The sequence below is a fragment of the Pogona vitticeps genome, chromosome 3 (assembly GCF_051106095.1).
Source record: "Pogona vitticeps strain Pit_001003342236 chromosome 3, PviZW2.1, whole genome shotgun sequence".
NCBI classification, from domain to species: domain Eukaryota; kingdom Metazoa; phylum Chordata; class Lepidosauria; order Squamata; family Agamidae; genus Pogona; species Pogona vitticeps.
In genome coordinates, this window is record NC_135785.1 from 33,793,731 (window position 1) to 33,813,891 (window position 20,161).

Genomic DNA, 20,161 nt, shown 5'->3' on the forward strand with positions numbered 1-20,161 from the left:
ACTTCCATTCTTTTCTTTATGCTGTATCTACAAAAGAGAGGGACTTCCAGTGACATTTATTGTCTACAGGGAGGACAATGTGAAAACGAAATAGTAGGCGTGAGTCAATTAATGCATATTACCAAACTTTGTTTCAATCACCACCAGTGACTTGATTTAAACCTTACTCTAAACCTGTAGATTGAAGCCACACAATTTTCAAAATGCACACAGCAACTTCTAAAATTGATTTTGATTATACCATAGTGTAAAAGGTGGAAATTATATGAGAAACTGGATTGACAGCAAATAATTATTGCCTGTTGGCAGCAAGCGCCTTTCTACCAGATTATAAAAGCATTAATTTGCACTATGTTGAGGGATGCATATGTTTGAGTAATTTGTCAGGGCACTTGCACTGTGCTGGCTAGTATAAGCTATTCTTTTCTTTCTTTCTTTCCTTCTGTCTCCCTCTCTCTGTCTCTCAATTAATTCTTTCAATGGTTTGGCCATTAATGTATGAAACAGTAGCACTGAACATTAATTGCTACAAAGCCAAGGAAAAAACAAGAATGTTACTTTAAAACCAGCTTTCTCTGTCCTGTGATCCCATTTATAGTCCGTCCTTTTTTTAGTTAGTGAGATCAAAGGTTTATCTAGTCCCACTTTTGATCCTCACCACAATCTTCTGATTTAGGTTAAACTGAGAAATAATGACTAGTCCAAGGTCACCTTAAACATTTCAGTTGGGTTCCTATTTTTGCTCATCAGTTGACAATCTATTCACTATGCCATGTTTTATTTAAGAATCAAATTGGTTCATATTTCCATTACTGAGCACACAGTTTCTATGTTTTTCTTACAATTTAATGTACCTTCCACAGGTTGCATATTCATCTACTAGAGATGTCTCTGTATTAAACAGAAAGAGGTGCAGAAGGTTGCTTTGTAGATATTCTTGGTATGTTGTGGGTATTGCAACAAGGACCTTAATAGAAGTAGAAACAGAAAATGTAAGATGATTCAGTTAGCTTCAGATGTGGGCTTAGATGTAAAACCCTTCTATAACTGAAGCATACTCTACAATTATCCCCTGAGCTGTTTTGCTGAAATGCAGCCCCATGCAGAGTTTTAATGCTTTCATACTTTTATTCTTCATATGATATTTGGTTTGAACTAAAAAAAAAAAATACAATTTCTCTTCTTGATGTCTGCCTTCACTACCTCTGTGGAACTACTTCCACCACATAACATAATGTTTTCATTAATATCTTATCTCTTGCAGTTCTTAAATGTACTGTACCTGAGCAGCCTGAGCCAACAGGCTAGAACTGTTCAGAAGCACCAGCTCATTTTGGATATTATTCCTTAGAATAGGAGTGGGCTGATCTCACTCTTGCCTAAACTATTCAGCATCATTAGTATCCCTGTGATTCACAAGCTCATGTTCCATTTGCAGAGCCTGTGTGTCTTCTGAGGAGTTTCCTAGCAAGGTACAACTAAGGGCTTGGCTACATTATGTAAAACTTCTGGTTTTGTGTTGGTTTTCGCATGCTTGAAATAAATTTAATGATATCTGCCTATGACAACCGCAACCAGAACCTTGCCTCTGCTCTTTTTATTAATTTTTTTAAAAAACTGAATATTAAAAACACAGGACTAGGGACAGGTTGCTGCTGATGTTGTCACACCTGCAGTTACATTGTGATCCTTGCTCCTCCAACCACTTCCTGGAGGAAACGTGTAGCTCGCCAGTTGTTGCTGAACTTCAGTTCCCATTTGCCTAAGCAAGCCTGGCTAATGCTTAAGTCGAATGGGAGTAGTAGTTTGTCAAGAGGTGAAGAGTGAAAGTTCCCCACTCCAATTGTGAATTTTATCACTGAATTTACCAAGTGTCATGCTTCAGATCCCTGAAAATACAGTAGGAATATCATATTTGTTACTGTGAGTTTATCTTTCTGGTGCTGTCTTCTCACTTTAAATATTAGCACTATTTGTATCAAATCCAGGTCCACTCTTTGGGAGGAAAATCACAATCCACAGGCCGCAGAAACGGGGTGCCAATGCTTTCTGTCTGTCACTGAACAGCCAGAAAGCTGGTAAAACATCTACCTTTTGCCATCCATTACATACTCCAATCATTTCACTGTTAAGTTTGGACACAGTAGCTGCAACCAGACAAGGATGGTGCTAGCAGACAAAGATAGAGGCTGAAGGGCAGTTAGGGCAGACATACAAGAGGAAAGGGGCTACTTTTTGTGAGGGAATGGTTTCATGAACAAGTGGCTTATACGATACAGATTTCAAGGGTCACCTAAACCCTTTGGACTGAATAAAATCATACCTTCTAACCATCTGAGAATAAAATTCTAATCAGGCTCCAACTGGGGCATCTTTTCAGCTCTAGTTGTCATTTTAAAAAGCATTTTTAACACTGGATGTTGCAATTTCACACTAAACCCTGAAGGAGCTGTTTGGAATTTCTAGATAGAAAATTATCTCCTTAGTTTTTTGTTTTTTAAAAAGAATTTTATTGATAGTATTTTGGGGGGTGGGGGTGGCACAGAAAATAGCAGAATAGCTGAGAAGGTAATACAGTATAATTAAATACATATTTATATCACTAACCTAAGGGACACAGAGAAAAGAAGAAAGAAATAAGGGGAGGGAGAAAAAGGAAAATGCTATTTATATATAAAGTTCAACAAAAGTCTTTCAGATATTTAAAAATGTATCCATATGTACTTGTCATCTGTAAACCATACATTCATATGTCAATACAATGTTGTTAGATTCTCTATCCATTGAGTTATTTGGGCTGGTATTTATTTATTTATTTATTGTATTTGTACCCCGCCCATCTAGTCAATAGACTACTTTGTCATTCCAGTCCTGTAATATAAGTCTTTTAGCAACAAAAGTGTATCTCCTTGGTAACTTCCTTCATGTATATTATGTCTTTGGCATTTTTGAATTTAGGATGCTTTGCTTCTTTTTCTTTTTCTTTCTTTTTTGAAAATGGGATTTTTGAAAAACTGCTTTTAATACATTTTTTGTGAGCTATAGTTATGATCTTGCTGTACAATAAATGTCAGAATAGACATAGCTCAGAACAGAAGAATGGAATAATATGCAAAAATTGAATTATACGGTGCTCTGTATTCTCAGGTAGTGGATGGTGTGGAATCATGGGCTTTAACACAGTTTTGAAAAGGTTAGAAGCATTTGAAATGTGAATTTATCACAGGATGATAAGAATTTCTTGGGCTAAGGAGGTGATCAGCAAAGAAATACTATGAATGAATTAAGATCCAATAAATTAAAAAAACACGTTAAGTATAGAATGCTATAATACTTAGTCACATAGTGAGAAATGAAGTGTATGAATTGTTACAGCGGATTATTCAGGATCAAATAAATGGGAAAATAAGTGCAGGATAGAAAATAACTTATTGAGTGAAAATCTTGAAAACTATCCAGTGCAACAGATCATGGTTTAGAGTTGTCCCATTTAAAATAGAAGTAGCTTTGATGTTGTCCAACTTCCAGGAGAAGATGTTGAGTGGGAACATCTAAATGTTAATATATATGTTGTTAAGGTGGACACATTATGTGCTTACCAGAACCCTAAGTGATCCTAGGACCCTCTGGTTTTTTATGAGATTCCATTTTGGAAATGCATAAGACAGGTATGTAGAGCAGAGGTTATTTGTATTTATTATGTACAGTATTTATTTAAAATATTTTAACCCACCTTTCTCCTTTGAAAATGACCCAAGGTGGCTTACAATATTAAAACATAGTATGTAAAGTTAAAAACAATGAGTATACAATACTACAAGGATCAAACATATATCACAGTACAAGCAGTCACCCAAAGCAACACCAAAACACATTCAAAGCAATAACATATAACAATCCATTTTTTAAAAAACCCACTCAAGTGTCAATCACTAAGGGAAAGTTTTCCTGAAGAGAAAAGTCTTTGACTACTTGCAGAAGGACAGCAAAGTTGGGGCCAGCCTGGATTCCTGTGGGAGGGAGTTCCAAAGTCTGAGACAAGCAACAAAAAAGGCCCTCTCCCATGTCCCAGCCAAACACAACTGACAATGACAGGACTGAGAGAAAACCCTCTCCTGATGATCTTAACACCCAGGCAGGCCCATAAAGGGAGAGGCAGTCCTTGAACCCAAGCCACTTAGGGCTTTATAAGTTTGAAACAGCAATTTGAATTATGCCCAGAAATGTATCAGCGGCCAGTGCAGTTGCTGTAACGGGTTATGTGCTCCCTGTGACCAGCCCCAGTTAGCAGTCTTGCTGCTGCATTTTGGACATGTTGAAGTTTCCTGACACTTTCCAGAGGCAACCCCACGTAGAGCACATTATAGTAATCCAGTCGGGATGTGACTAAGGCATGTGTCACTGTGGCCAGATCAGATCTCTCCAGGAATGGTGCAACTGGCAGATTAATTTTAATAATTGAAATGCACTCCTTACCACCACTGAAACCTGGGCACCCAGGCTCAGAGATGAATCCAGAGCACCCCAAAGCTGCACAACTTGTTTTCAGAGCAAGTGTAACCTCATCCAGCACAGGCTGCAATCCTGTTCCTTGATCTGTCTTTCGATTTGCAAGGAGAACTTCTGTCTTGTCTGTGTTAAGTTATGCCCATCATAGGACTTGTGATGTGTTGCAGGGCTGGTAATGTGCCATTTACATAATGCCTCTCTATATCTGCCAGCACAATGAGCAGGCAATACTTTCACCAAGCAAGACTCTTGTGCACCTGATAGTTGGTGCTGTATCCTGCATTGAGAGGGAGCAATGTAACAGCTCCCTGGAGGTCTCCAAATAAGGGGAAAAAGCCTCAGAAAAATGAGTGACATCTTACCACTATTGCTGTACAGCTTGTCCAAAATTCTCCTCTTCTCAAAGTTCTCCTGTTTGTATGTATTAATGAGAAGGGTACAGTATATTACCTCCGCTCAGTGCATCAGAGGTCCAAGAAGGTGCAGGCCTCACAGCATGCGAAGAGAGATCTACCCCTGTTCAGGTGTATTTGTAGAGTGGTGTTTATTATTTATTTATTTCAATATTTTCATGCCAACTTTTCTTTCCAGGAGCAATTTGAAGGCAGCTCATAATAGCAAAAAATGCTATTAAAATGCAGATTAAGTTAATTCTATTTGGGTTCTACTGAAATCAGTGTAAATAGAACATCATGAATAAGTAAAGTGTCACCAGTTTTATTGAGAACCAGGTGCAATTAATATTGTCTGGATTCACCCTGTAGTTTAAAAAGAGCAACAACACTAAAAAAACAAAACAAAACAAAACAAAAACAATCATGCAGTCAGCAAATGGCTCAGTTTTTTCTCTTCTCCAGAACTTTCCAAAGCAAAAGCCTTGTGTTAAACTTGGTATAACTTTACAGAATATTAAATAAGGAAGGAAGAATTTCATTCTAGGGCAACTGTGATTGTGAAAGCATTTTGTTCCAGACTTCATAGGGTATCTACTCTTGTGTAAAATGTATCCCTTGGCAACTACTATCTGTATACTGCATCTTAGTCTGAGGCAAGCACAATTTTCCCTAATGATATATTAGCTAATTAGTTTGCGGAGGCAACCAACATTTAGAGCAGCAGAATGAATAAGAGCTTGCCCAAATAAATTATATCTTTTGTTCTTTCTTCCATTTTTTCCCCCAATGTGTTTTTGGGGTGAGCTGCATTGAGCTGGGCAGCATTAGAAAGCCAGCCAGTCATTAATCTTGTAATAGGCTGAGGAATTAGCACTTCTAAATGCAGTTAAAAATTTAAAGCTGCTGAAAATAAACCCAAACTACTTTACTTGAAGAATGTAAATTAAATGAAATCAAAACAAACTAGGAAGCTGAAATGTTAAATAGAAACATAGATTATAAAATATTTTATTGAATTAAAATTATATTTACTGCAGTTCAGGGTAGCATACAGCATATGTAAAAGTAATACATATAGGTGGCTCATCTCTCATGAATGGGGTATGTGCATGCTCCGAGTATTATTTGATGTTATATTGGGAGGGTCATAGCTTTTGATATCAACAGGTGGGAATTTATTTAGTTCATGACCACAATACTGCTTGCCATTCTATAGCAAAAATTGCCCCCTGTAACTGCAACCATGGAAGTTCATATCATCTATCTGTGTAGGACACAACTCTGTCTACCCAGTCTACCCTGATCCTCAAAATAGTACTTCTACGTGCTCACTCTGCTCAGCAGACTAGAGACCATCCCACACTATGTCTCAGAGATGCTTTTTATAAATTATTGTGCAGGCTGCTCTCACACTCTATTTTTCAGCAAGTTTCTTTTTAAAAAATTACGATCATTTGTATAAAGTTACCTTTTACGAACTTCACGTGGAAGGCAAAATTCAACACTAATCTGAGTTAGTGACAAATTCCCATTGATTTCAGTATGGTTAAAATTTTTATCCTGATTATCTCTGCAAGCAAAATAGCTTTTTTCATCTCTCCTGATGGAAAAAGCTCTAAATGCTGCTGTTTTCTGTAGATTGCACTTTGGGTCAGATATTGATATTCAGCACTCATGGTGAAGCTTGAAATCTTTGAAATGGATTGCATTTTCCTCCAAAGGTTAGCATGTTCACATACACCTAATAACTTAATAGCTGGAGTTGCAGCTGTGTTTGAGATCATTGCAGAAGTTTGCACATGGGGAAAAGACTTGGATAGAAATTCCTGTTTGACAGGAGAAATGGCACAAAGAATATACACCATTTCAATATACCAGGAAGATTGTGTGGAATATTATCTTCTACAAACCTTTTGAAAAATGACAATGGAGATCCCAAGCCACTACAAATGTAATAAAGCTATATATTGTTGCCGTCGTAGAAAAAGGAGGTAATAAAAGGCCCTTTATTTCTTAAATTTATTAAATTGAAAGATTCCCTCCCATTTGCTATATCATATGAAACATACCACCTGACCACATTAAGAACTACTACAACAATCTAATCTCAGATTTTCAGTGAAGTCAGTGAGAAATTTGACTGTTGTTCATCCACATGAAATTGAATTGGTTCTGTTCCAGGAGTAATGACTAGGCCTTACACACTGGATTGCATCCAAGAAGGAAATAGAGAAAATGAATCAAGTCACCAGCATCACTTTCTTGTCACCTGTTCCACTTAATTACTGAATAATGAACAGGGCCAGCCTTACCATTAGCCAGTATAAAATGGTTCATTAAGGCAGTGAATGCTGGGGGGGGGGGGAACTGTTGTCCAATGATCAGTCCAATCATTATGCACTGCTCACTTTTTCCTGGGCTGGGCTGTTAATCTGGTTTACCTAATTGTTTTTTCCCAAATATGTCACAGACAGTGTTGTTGGGAAAGGTGGCTAGCCCATAGGGGCAATAGGGGTTTAAATCCTCACTTCTCTCCTTCTTGCACACAAGAACAAACAAACAAACAAAAACATACAAACTGCCTTGTGAGATGGCGGTATACTTTCTGTCAGCATTGATGGGAGTGCTTCCACTCATTGGAAATGTATACATTGTGCAAATGTATACAGTAGTATGCAGTTGAACGAAATGTATGCAGTGGTATGTAGTTGAACAAAATTGCAGAAGTTGCTGTCTTGTTGCATGGACTTTTAAATATTAAAAGCATCTTTTTTTTCTTCATCTTTTTGATTGCTAATCCTTCTGTGCTTGATAAGTGTATATGGGTGTGCACATGAGTGCTTTTTGTTGAGCCAAGATAAAAGACACTATTTTTGTACAGAGGCATTTTGCACAAATTATGGAAAACTCTGTTGACCACTGACATCATCTTATTCTTATGCTGAGAGGAAGAGCTCTTGTAGAGGCTAATGATTTTCAGCCTCAATTTCTGAAATCCTGTTGTGTGGTTACACAAAGGACATAATTTATGGAAGTAGATTGCCATAAGTTAAGGAATCTCTGTAGTCGTATTTTGCATGCAAAGTTGCACATGTAACAGATAATGTCTGTGGATATTTCTTCACTTACAGCAGTTCATTTAAAAATATTATGCCTTTTGCATAACTGCAACGGGATTTCTGCCATAATGTCAAGATTCTTTAGGACCAAATTGAACAAAACATGTTATTAGAAGCAAAGCTCCCTTAAAATAATATTGCTTCTAACAAGCTTATTTCTTTTTAGATGTGATCTAAGCTTGTGTATTTGGACTAAGTCCCATGAACATCAATGTGACTGCACATAAATGGGAATAATACTATGCTATTTGAATTGCTAGGCACCTCAGTGGTTTCCATATCGGGTCGAGAAGCTGGAGGATGGGAGTTTAATTCCTCACTGTGCCTCCTTGACAGGGGCTGGACTGAGTGATCCATAGGGTTCCTTCCAGCCCTGCAATTCTAAGATGATGACGATGATGCAAATGGCCTAAATTTTGTTTTACCAACACTGAAGACAGAAAAATATGAGTGACAAAACCAGAGTCAAATAAGGTACTTTAAATGCAGTTTCTTTCTTCAAGTGTTGTTCCATATGTTGATCAGGAATATTTTCACATACATTAGGTAGTATCCCTGTGTGGAACACTGCCGTTATAGTAGGAATGATATCATCAGTGACTTTGTTTCATAGGCACATCCTGAAATAATAATTTAAAAAACAGGTCTTTAATTTGTAGCCATCTGCTAGTGACATCTTGCCTGCTGAGCAGCTGGAGTTCCATAAGATGATACTGGCTATTATAGAAAAAATAATTTGTTTCATTAAAGTAGTCTAAGAAACAGAACTATTTTTATTTTCATAACAGTTGCTAAACCAGCATAGAATAACCATAACATTTCAGTAACTAAGAAAATTAAGTGGAAGTGAAATAGACACATTTTTAAAAAGAAAGTTTCTGCTCTCTCGTATTACTTTAGAATATTAACAAACAGTGAGTAATGAAACCCATTACTGATGAGTAATTCCACTGAAATCAGCCCTGCTGCTCACAAGGCACTGTTTGCTACCCCAGTTTTCTTTCAGTGCTGATTTCTCTAACAAAATATTTCGCTTTTACAGCTCTCAGTAATTTAAGTAAATAAACGATGAAAATTTTAATGAAGAGGACACAACATATAAAATATCTGTGAGTGGCAGTGTATATTCTACAAATATGACATCAAACTATATTGAGGACTGCAGTTTAAACCCTCAGAATGAATCAGTCACCAGAAGACTAATGTATTCAAAGTATGATATCCATTAGCCAATCATATACATAAGTGTTTAGCGTTAACAAGGGCTATTTGTTCCTAGCAATGGGAGAAAGTGACTATTTCTGTGTTCTCCATCCCCCTGCAGCCCTCCATGCCCTTAACAAACTCCGTTCTGAAAGATTGAGGCATTCCAAGGCACTATGGGTGGGGAGTAGTGCTGAGGATTGCAAAGTGGAAGAAGGCGATCGGCAAAGTTGGGGAAGCAGTTTTGTCAACGCTGGATCAACCCTATGCCTGTACAGGCAACTGCAGAAAGCGATTGATTGGGAAACGTTCTAACACATTTTGCTACCACAAAGCACAAGATGGTAGCTCCCCTCCTCACTCCCCAACAGTAGCTATCTGGAATAGCAGCTAAATCTTACTTCAACATTGGTGGCAGAACTGTATTTACCACTTCTACTATACACAGCGCCTTAGAAGATGTAGTTAGTCAGGTTGTGTGGCAAGCATGACTCTCCCTTCAAACATCACATCACAGTTTGTGTGGCTCATACAGACCTGAAAATCTGTAGAATCCCTCAACTTCCAGAACCTTGATGTCAGCCGTAACACAGCTGAATGAAATAAGTGTTAATAGAGTCAGTATAGTGTACAACCTAAGAGCCTGAGATAAATCAAGAAGTCCTGAGTTCATATCTTAGCCATACTCTCTTCTAGTCAATGGTCATCATATGATGGGCTTGGATACACAGCTGGAGTTGAACCTCTTCCTAAGATTGACAATTTAGAAATACACTCTCGTCTTTTTCTCAACAGCAAAAAAAAAAAAAAATAAATAAAAATAAAAAAAAATCAAACATCCATCAAAAATATGTGTCACCTTTAAGATTATTCTGTTAAGAGGCCAATGGTATTATTCCTAAAAACTCAAATCCTAAAACCCAATTTGTGAAAGCAAATGTCATTTACATCTTTTTGTTGCCAGAATTGTTGTGATGTTTAGATTTGCAACATTTTGAATGTTTGCTACCTGTGTTAATAATGACATTGTCACGATGGAAGCTCATAACCGGTTGTACTAGCACGGTATTTTCATTCCACTTGGCCCCACACCCCTCCCACATCACATACACAGTGCAGTGGTGCCTCGCTTAACGATTTTAATTGGTGCAAAAAAAATCGCTATGGGAAAACATTGCTAAGCGAAACGCGTTTTCCCATAGAGATGCATTGAAAACCGGATAATCCGTTCCAATGGGAATGGATTGCCGTCCTTAAGCGAAAATCGCCATAGGAAACATTGCTAAGCGAAACGTGGTTCCCCAATTGAAATGCATTGAAACCTATTCAATGCATTTCAATGGGGGGAAAAATTACAACAAATGCAAAAAGAGTCAGAACAAAGTCAAATTAGTTTAACAAAGGGTTTATTAAGTGCACTTATGATTTCAAGCATTCTAAACCTTTTTAAAAGACAGCCAACACGAGGCTGTCAAAACCATCGTTAAGCGAAACAGGGGGACCTAAACTGTCATCGCTATGCGAAGCAAGGTCCCAAACATCGCTATGCGAAAATCGCCCATAGGAAACATCATTAAACGGAGAGCAAGATTGCTCGGGAAAACTAATCGTTAAGCGATTACATCGTTAAACGAAGCAATCATTAAGCAAGGCACCACTTTATATGAACTTGTGTCCCACATATTGTGCTCTCTGTGTCTGAAGAAATGGCTCCACAAAAGCTCACATTGGAGTAAATTTGTAGATGTTAAAATACTTTTGTTCTTGTGTTGCTGTCTTTGTTGAAACAAAGTACCGTAACATAGGTCCTTTTCTGAAAGCCTTTTTCTTCTTTTTGCTTGAATAAGATTTATAGGAGAAGGAAGTAGAAGGAAAAGCATTCAATTAGGGAGGGAAAAAAGAAGGGGTGAATAATGAAAAGAAAACTGGGGAGTCAAATGTATACAGTGGCTGACTTCACCGATCATGGTAAACCAGGCATTCATAGAAATCTGTTGTCTCAGTGGACAAGTAGTGTGCTGATGTGTACTGTTCAATCTTTCTTGCTTTCAGACAAAGTAGCTAAACAAACCATGAAGCATAGCTTGTGGTTTGTTTACTCCATGACAGTCTAACAGTTGGCAGTGCCTCTTCTCTGGTTTGTTTCCTCCCAACAAATCAGAGAGGGAAACCATGAACAAACTCTGGGTTCTTTTTCTGGCATGTTGGGGAAGAACACATCAGAGAAGGGAAGCTGACGGCCACCAGATGACACAATAAACAAACTGCTTAGCAAAGCTCCTACTGAAAGAGGAAATGATCAAGCATCACTATGCTGTTTTTAGCTACTCATTCATAACAAACCATAGTGGCTAGGCTTGTTGTGTCATGCACATTTTTCCGCTGTGTTAATTATATGGGACAAAATATGGTGCCCTGTTCTGCAAGTGCAGTGGAATAGGGCTTGCAATGTGCAGCGTTTTCAGAGCTTCATCAAAGATGTATTCCTGATGAGGTTAACACAACATAAAATCACATCTGCAGTCTCCATGACCCACAACTGGATTGTGGAATTGATTGTGCAATTCACAGCATGACTGTTGTGCAGCACAGCTGCAGAAATCCTTTGTGGATATCACTTCCACCTTGGTAGGTTTTCCCCTACTGCTTGCTTAATTTCAAGTTATACATATGGAGTGGCACAATAAGATTCCAGCCAATATGTCCTTGTGAAAGCATACACCCCACTAAATGCAGTGGTGGGACAATCTTTGACTTGTGCAACAGCAAACCACAGGTCATGAGATATCTCAGAGGGAGTACAGTGTTGCATTCCACACACTCTGATCTAGATACAGACTATAGTGTGCGGCCTACATAATTCAATTTTTACTGTGGATTAAGCATGCTTGTCCCCAAACTGGTTTGGGCTCCAAATTCATGCATGTTTCATCAGAGTCAGTCCCCTGAAATGAGGCAGGTGTCTTAGGTGATGAGTTGTAGAAAGCAATGGATTGGAGGCAGGAGGTCCTCCCATACCAACCATCGCCACAACTGACCTGAGGATTGCAAAGTGCTTGTGACACTTTGCTTTATTTCCACTTCTTAGTGATAAATTAACACCTTCCATTTCCCACTTAATTCTCTAGGGGCTGGAGAATTGCCAGAGCTCCCTGCTCCTTTCATTGCGTGCCTCCTCACCAAGCAAAAGCTGCTGCTAGGTGATAAGGACACTGTCTATTTCTACACTCATTAAACAGGAACTGCAGCAATGAGTTGCCATTTTTCATATTCCTCCCATCATCTGTGCTGTTAAAAAAGGCTGAAGTGGTGGGCTTTCTATCACTCCTGCAACTCATCCCATGAAAGGTGTTCTTTCTTTCACCCCCACCCCAGGGGATTTTAACATGGCTAAGTTTGAAGATGGCTAGATAGTTCAGAGAGCTTGATTCCTCACTGTGCAGAAGAGACAGCCTATATGGCCTTAGGGAAGTTGTACTGTCCCAGGATGCCCCTAGAAGAAGGAAATGGTAAATGACTTCTGAGTATTCTCAACCTAGAAAATGCTAAAAAGGATTGCCATGTCAGAACAGATTTAATGGCACACAATGATGATGATGATGATGATGAAGAAGAAGAAGTTTGAAGAGGCAGCTTTGTACTTGTTCTTCTTTGCCTTTAGTTTATTTTTCTCTGAGCATAGGGCCCCAAGGCAATTCACAAATGGATAAAGAACAGAAACAACTAAAAGTACTAGTTACAACACCGCAACATTTACAAAAAATAATAAGCATATAATAATAGTTAAAGGACTATTAAATTCAAATCAGTTTAAAACACTTTTAAAACACAATGTGAAAAGAAATAACACAGCATTCCATAATAAAATATCTTTCTCCTGCCCAGTTTAACTGCCAAAAGTTCACCTATTTTTCCAGTTCTGTTCTAGTGACTTGGCCACATTTTGGGGTGGTGTCTTGTGCATGAATAGCTAACATTTTGATCATTATCAAAGGAGTTTTCTCCCAGTGAAGTACTTTACAAGAACAGATGCTTTTATGCTCAATCTAGATCTACTTTTTTGAAACAATTTCGCAGTGTTTCACAGTCCTTTATATTTTGCCAAAAGTTCATGCAAAGCCCCTCAAAGCTAAATCTCACATGTCCTTGGTTAAGGGAGTGAAAGGCACTGACTTTAAAATAGTTAGTGTGGATGTATAAATGTATTCCAGAGAGAATATCCTGAAATTTTATAGATATCACAGATTCTGTGTTTACTTATTTTTCTAAAACTGATTCAAACTGAGAGAAGAAAGGGAGCAGCATGCAAGTGAGCAAAGTTTGCTTGAAGACCTCTTAGAACTTTGTAAGTAACACAGTGAGGTTGTAGTAAGCCTCAAAGGTTGATACAAAATAAAGCTTACCAAGGATTCCTAACAGCTATATCCGTTGCATTTCCAGTGTAGTCTCCAAGTCCCGCTGATGAATGTGAGAAGTTGACATGGTCAGATGCATTTGTGGAGCATTCCACATTCATAGAAGACAACTTGGAGCTTTTTTATTTAAGGTTTCATTGCTTTTAGCATGAAAGAAATAAATCACAGAATATTTCCAATAATGTTTCCTAGTCCCTTTATTTTTTTCTTTTTTTTCTTTTTAAAAACTTTTTCTTGAGTTTTTAATTTTCTATCAGTCCATTCAAAATAGCATATCAGAACAATACCTATTGTTATACAGTAATAGCAAATTTCTTATTCATAAACTCTTATGCCTTCATTGTCTACTCTATTTACTCTGTTTTTTTTAATTCAGTATCGGATTTCAACAAAGGGTGCCATATCTTCATAAAGTTATCTTCTTTAATTTCCCCTCTGTATAATCTGACCTGATTAGTCAGTTTCTCTATCAGCACCACTGCCCATACTTTATTATGTACCTTTGCAAAGTGATGTCCTGAGCACCTTTCCAGCACATTTCCTAGTCCCTTTGGATCTCTGTTGTGATATCAGCAAAAGTTACAAATCCTGGAAAAACACAGAAGATTAGCTTCATGTTCACTCATTGCTTGTTACATATTGGCTGAAGTCCTGTTGGCATAATTGTACTTGTGGAAGGCTGATGATGTCATCAACAGGAGCAATTTTCGAAAATTAAACACTTCTCAATTCTGTCATGTAGCTCTTACAGCTCTCACTTTACAGCCTTCATTGTGTGAAAGCCACAGGAGCTGCAGGGTAGGAGAAGCAAGTCTTTAATTTCGAAAAATTAATGTCCCCAGTAATGTAATCCTCTGATGGTAGTGATGTTGCTTTAGATATTTTGTACTTTTAAGTCAACAGAGATATACTCTTTATTTCAAAGCTGATATAAATGTGATCAATGGTTGACTCTTCAGCTTTTTAGTACAGTCGTTATGTAATGGAATGATTGCTTCCTTGGATGCCTTAGGCTGAGGGAATGTGATTCTATGTCAGCTGACTTTCAAAAATCCCAAGCCAAAAATAGTCTGATTGGAATAAAGTCATCCCATGGAAGTTTTATACAAAGATCACAAAACATTAAAATTGAAATAACGAAAATAGTTGAAAATTTGTGTTTCTCTCTTTTTCTCTTTTCCCAGGTTACATATTTGGGTAAAGTTTCCACAACAGGGATGCAGTTTTTGTCAGGATGTACAGAAAAGCCAGTCATTGAGTTGTGGAAGAAGCACACACTTGCCAGAGAAGACATCTTCCCTGCAAATGCCCTCCTGGAAATCCGCCCTTTCCAGGTTTGGCTTCATCACCTGGACCTCAAAGGAGAAGCAACTGTCCACATGGATACCTTCCAGGTTGCACGCATTGCTTACTGCACTGCCGACCACAATGTCAGCCCAAACATTTTTGCTTGGGTTTATCGGGAGATCAATGACGATTTGTCCTACCAGATGGACTGCCATGCTGTAGAGTGTGAGAGCAAGCTAGAGGCTAAGAAGTTGGCTCATGCCATGATGGAAGCCTTTAAGAAGACTTTCCATAGCATGAAGAATGATGGCCGGATCCACAGGAACAGCTCTTCTGAGGAAATGTCTCATGAATTAGAATCTGATGATGGCTGACTTGAACTGGTTTGATGGTTAAGCAAAAGCAGAAATGGCCCTGGGAATAGAAGCATATAGATGAGTAAGCAACAGTTCAATTTGGGAATAATGGAACTCCCAACACCTGACCGATCAGCTTTTCAAAATGAAAAATAAGCAATTCACTATATTTCCCCAAATATATGCATCTTTATAATAATTGCATCACAGTGAAATCTGCTGCTGTTTTCTTAAAATGTGACAAAGCTTGTTTTCTTGTTCGTCCAGTTTACCATTCAGCCCCGCTTTTATCTTTACAATTCAGGTTTGTTTCTTAAAGTTGATAAATTATTTTTATTTTTTGGTTGGAATCCATTGAGAAGTTTTAACAAAAAGCTTGTTTTCAGATTTGTTGCTAGCATCTAATGCAATAGCAAATGGGATCTGTTTCTATAGAGCAAGCAAGAAGGAATATAAATTGATGGCCACTGGGTAATCCTTTGGGTGCCTCCCGGCTGAAACAGCTACCTGCAGCCTTTTAGATAAACAGCCTGACAGTCTACAGTTAATTCACATTTCACAGTTTGAATATTCAAAGATGCTTTTATGTACACCTTATAATCATATGCTATATTTTATTCATTTTATTTTTTAAAATGTACCTGCAGCCACTCATCCTCCACTTAACCCCACTGTTTTTAAACTTGTACTGCAGGGAAACCAAAAGGTGGGGTGAGGAGTGGGAAATTGTTTCTGAATTCACTCTCTTTGAATTCCTGATTCAATGAATAGGACCACTGCTGAATTTTGAGAAAAAGATTTAGACCCCAGAGCAGTTTCTAGTAAGTTCTCTTTTAGTCATGGCGTGATATGAGAAACATAGTTTCACCATAGCCTTGCTACCAACAGAGTCCATATTGGCTTATTTACTTTACTTGCTTTCAAGGGCCATATTTGAACAACCATAATGATCATATGCCATATTTCAGTGGAAAGGCAATGATCCTTTGAGATCAGGCTTGAAATATTACCTCAAAGTAATATTTCCTGAATCTTTTTCTGGTCAGAGATGAAAGGGTTCATAACTTGAGAAACTTGTTGGTTTTATTAAAAAGAGAAGAAAAAGGCCACGTGCTGATTACTAGTTTGCAGGTAACGCTGCTCGTTTATACCATCTTGTGCATAAATTGTGGTAATGTTAGGGGCACTAGGGCACCTTACAGAAGCCTTAAAAGAAAGCTTATCAAAGCAGATAGCTATAGAAGTCTATTCCATTGTGTGTGATTATGTACATTCTGTGTGCATGTGTGTTTATGTGTGTGTGTGTGTGTGTGTGTGTGTGTGTGAGAGAGAGAGAGAGAGAGAGAGAAGGAGAGAAAAGTCAGTGTTAAAGCATGTAGATTGGTCATGGGGACATAATGTGGAGGACTTGCACCTCTTGGAAATACTATGCTTATTGCTTTCCAATGTATGTAAACTATTCTGCAACATAAAAGCATTCATACTTTAATAATAAAAATATTAATTAAATATTGATAATCTTAGAGTCCATTATTTTATATGTGCATTCAAGTTGTGTTTCAGAAACTGCTTTTAATATATTATTTTATAAGCAGCCATTCAGAATTGTTCTGCTGATATCTAATAGAGACAAATAGGACTTCTAATGTCTTTCATACCCTTTATCTCAGTGCAGTAACCTCAGCTAAGACCATAACATATTATGAATAAATAAATTCTTAATGAAGCATTATCTCTTTAATAGCATCCTTTAAAAATTAGCTTGTACTCATTTTACCGACCTCGACCTCAGAAGGATAGAAGGCTGAGTCGACCTGAACCGGCTCCCTGGAATTGAACCCCAGGTCATGAGCACAGTTTTGGCTGCAGTACAGCAGTTTAACCACTGCGCCACAAGGCTCTAGTGGTGCATATTGGGGGAATATACACTGATGAGACCTGAGCTGGTGATGACTGCCCAGAAAGTGTTCCTAGGATTATGATCACTAGCTCAGTAAAATTGTTGAGCCAATGTATGCTGCTGTGAAAGAGGCAAATTCCATGTCGGGCATAGTTAAGGAAGGAGTTCAAACTAAAAATGCAAATATCATAATGCTGTTACATAAAACTGCAGTGTAACTACTAATGACCTCACCTGTGTTACAGTGTAATAAAGCTTAGAAAAGTTACTTTATGAAGTATCTCTAAAGATCTTCCATCCTAAAGTTAAGGTCTTTAATGAACAGCTGAAAAGCAGCAAGAAAAAGGGCAAAGAAAATTATCAAGAGGATAGAGGATTGATACCAGCTTTCCAAGCGCGAAGGTAGTAGTGTTTCATAACCTGCTTACACCTTAATGTGACAACTTTGAACTCGAGAACTTTTATACATGCAAAAGCAGTGTGTTTAAGTCTTTCATTAAAACTGAGAGGCCCATCTTAAATTAGCATAGCAAGTAAATAAAAGCAAGCTCTTGATTAAGGAAGTCCTCATTATCTTTGTTCACTATATGGCATCAGATATGTCAAATTAAATGTGCAAATGGCTAGTGTCTCAAGAAGACTGCGGCAAAATAATAAACTAGGAAAAATTACATAGGCTTGTCAAATCTGGTTCCAATTAGACTGTTTTTCAGGGAAGAAAATGCTGAAGTTATCTTTCTGATCTTTACTATAGAAAAAAGTTATTAAAGTTTTTTTTTTGAAAGGCATAAGTGCAACTGGTTGAACACCAAGGCTACTTGAGCTGTAGGTCAACAGAGGTTTTCCTACAAAATTATTCCCATAAACATCAATTCCCCTGAATCAATTTGGTTGTTGATAAGCCAATTTGAGATTTAGTTTCTCACCTCATTAAAAGTTATTTCACTTTGGAAGGTTCTCTTGAGAACTTTCTGGACTCATATGAGCCCTTCTCTTCCAATTCAGAGTTCCCTTAATTTAATACAAAACTTCAGCCAGAATGGAATCAATAAACTTCAGTTACTGACTTCTAATGCCTAGAAGAAAATATGTTTGTCATCTAAGAGCTATATTTGCTCACAAGAAATAAGATCCAGTCAACTGTACTAACCCCATTCCCAATCTTTCCCTACTGCATGAATCAAATATAGGTGCTGTAAGGATTTGTATCTGAGATGTAACTGTAATTTAAACTGTTGTGGTTATGAGGACTCCTGATCTAGAATCTCTTTATTCCTCATTTGTTTATTTGTTTTATTTATGAAGAAATTTCTACATCGGAGCAGTACAAATAAAATCATAAGTATGTCAATATCTCTTATTAATTTCATACTATTCTTTTCCTCCAGTAAGGTCAAAGCAACATACTGTACATGGCTCATCATTTCTCCAATTCATCCTTCTAACTACCTTGAGAGATAGGCCAAGCTGAGAGGGTGTGATTGGCGTAAGATTTTTTTTATACTTAAACATTTGAAAATGTCTTAAACAACACAATTAACAAAGAGAGTTTAGAAGCTTGACATACAGAAGCTAACTCTTGGGGCTAAAATATTCAAATATATTTCCTAGTTCTCAGCTTTTGTTTTTGTTTTAAAAGAATACCAGACTGAAAGCAGCAACGCCATTTGCAATAACCCACTCTACTACAAGGCTTTGCATTTAATTTGCAAATGGGAAGTTTCTGTTTGCCATACAGGTAGTTTTATGTGCAAGAAAGAGAGCTTTGCATTTATGTGGCTGCTTTATTTAAGTACACAGGTGTGAAAATTTCACATATTAGCTCTAAATACCTCAAAAAGCCCTATTGTGATCAAATCTGTCCTAGTTTCTTCCTTTTTCTAATTAAAAGTCCATGTAGGAATTTGATAGTCATCCTACTGTCATCAGGGTATTCCTTTGCTGGGTGTTCAGAAGTGTTGCTGTGCTGATGTAAAAGATGACCAGGGGTGATAAGTGGTGCTGAGTGACTACGCGTGGGATCTGAAGAAAAAAAGCCCCTTAAGCAATGCCAAATAAAACTAGTTTGTGGTGACAGAGTACTTCCAATGTTTCTGGTACCAAAAGTGAAAGTGCAATTGAGAATTACAATTCTCAATGGAGCCTTCCACTTGATCCTAAAAGTCTACTTCTAGTGGCATAATGTTCACAGCAATCAAAATAAAGAAGGAAATTTTAATACCCGCTGTGTTTACATAGTGCTTAGTGTTTATATAGTGCTGCTTTTACTTTTCCCTTCTTTCTGAAAAAGGTGGTGCCTTGTTTGCTGCTGAAGAATTTTCCAAAACGGTAATAATAGTCATCTTGAATGCCATCATGATTTTGTACCTACTCTAAATCCTGTGCTACTACACAAATTGATTTCACATTAGGCATGAATGTAATTGTATAATTTACTCTCTCTCTCTTACATGCTAAATTTAAACCAATTGAATTGCAACTTTGTCCTGAGCTTGAGGAATTGAAAGAATTTCAGTTTTTCATCTCTACCCTCTGCACTCTATTTCAAATTTCATATTGTGTGAAAGCAGCTTTTTGTGGAATTTCAAAGACACATGAAACCATGTGAAATTTGCCAGCCTAAACCAACAACCGCTGGAAGCTGACATCCTAGTGCTCATCAATTGAGAAGTGTTTTCAGTTGCCATACTTCCTTTTTCTCCCCTCAATGATCACTTAAATGGAGTCAGTTCTAACTTATTTTAAAGGATACATGTTCCCAATCTCTCACTCTGGCAGCATTATGTTATGTAAGAAGTACCATAGTTCAGTGACAGTGCTTTATAGCTGTGTGCTCCAGCTGTTTGCATATTGCAGTAACTCAGTGGTTCTCAAATGGCACCCTGAGGTGCTGCCACACCCATCCAAGGGCACCACAGAATCTTCAGAAGCTACTGCAGTAACTGATAGGAAGAGAATTCTTTCCAGACTTATTTAA

General features: G+C 37.7%; 1 protein-coding gene across 3 annotated transcripts in view; it reads left to right on the forward strand.

Moving 5' to 3' along the window:
- Positions 1-16,793, forward strand: part of PID1 (phosphotyrosine interaction domain containing 1) — a 143,595-nt gene extending 126,802 nt beyond the window's left edge. For all 3 annotated transcript variants that reach the window (XM_020792634.3, XM_072996014.2, XM_020792633.3), the window contains one exon: positions 14,826-16,793. In XM_020792634.3, coding sequence (XP_020648293.1) covers positions 14,826-15,302 — 477 coding nt within the window. In that variant the 3' untranslated portion in view covers positions 15,303-16,793. The remainder of the gene's footprint in view (positions 1-14,825) is intronic.
- Positions 16,794-20,161: the final 3,368 nt, after the last annotated feature.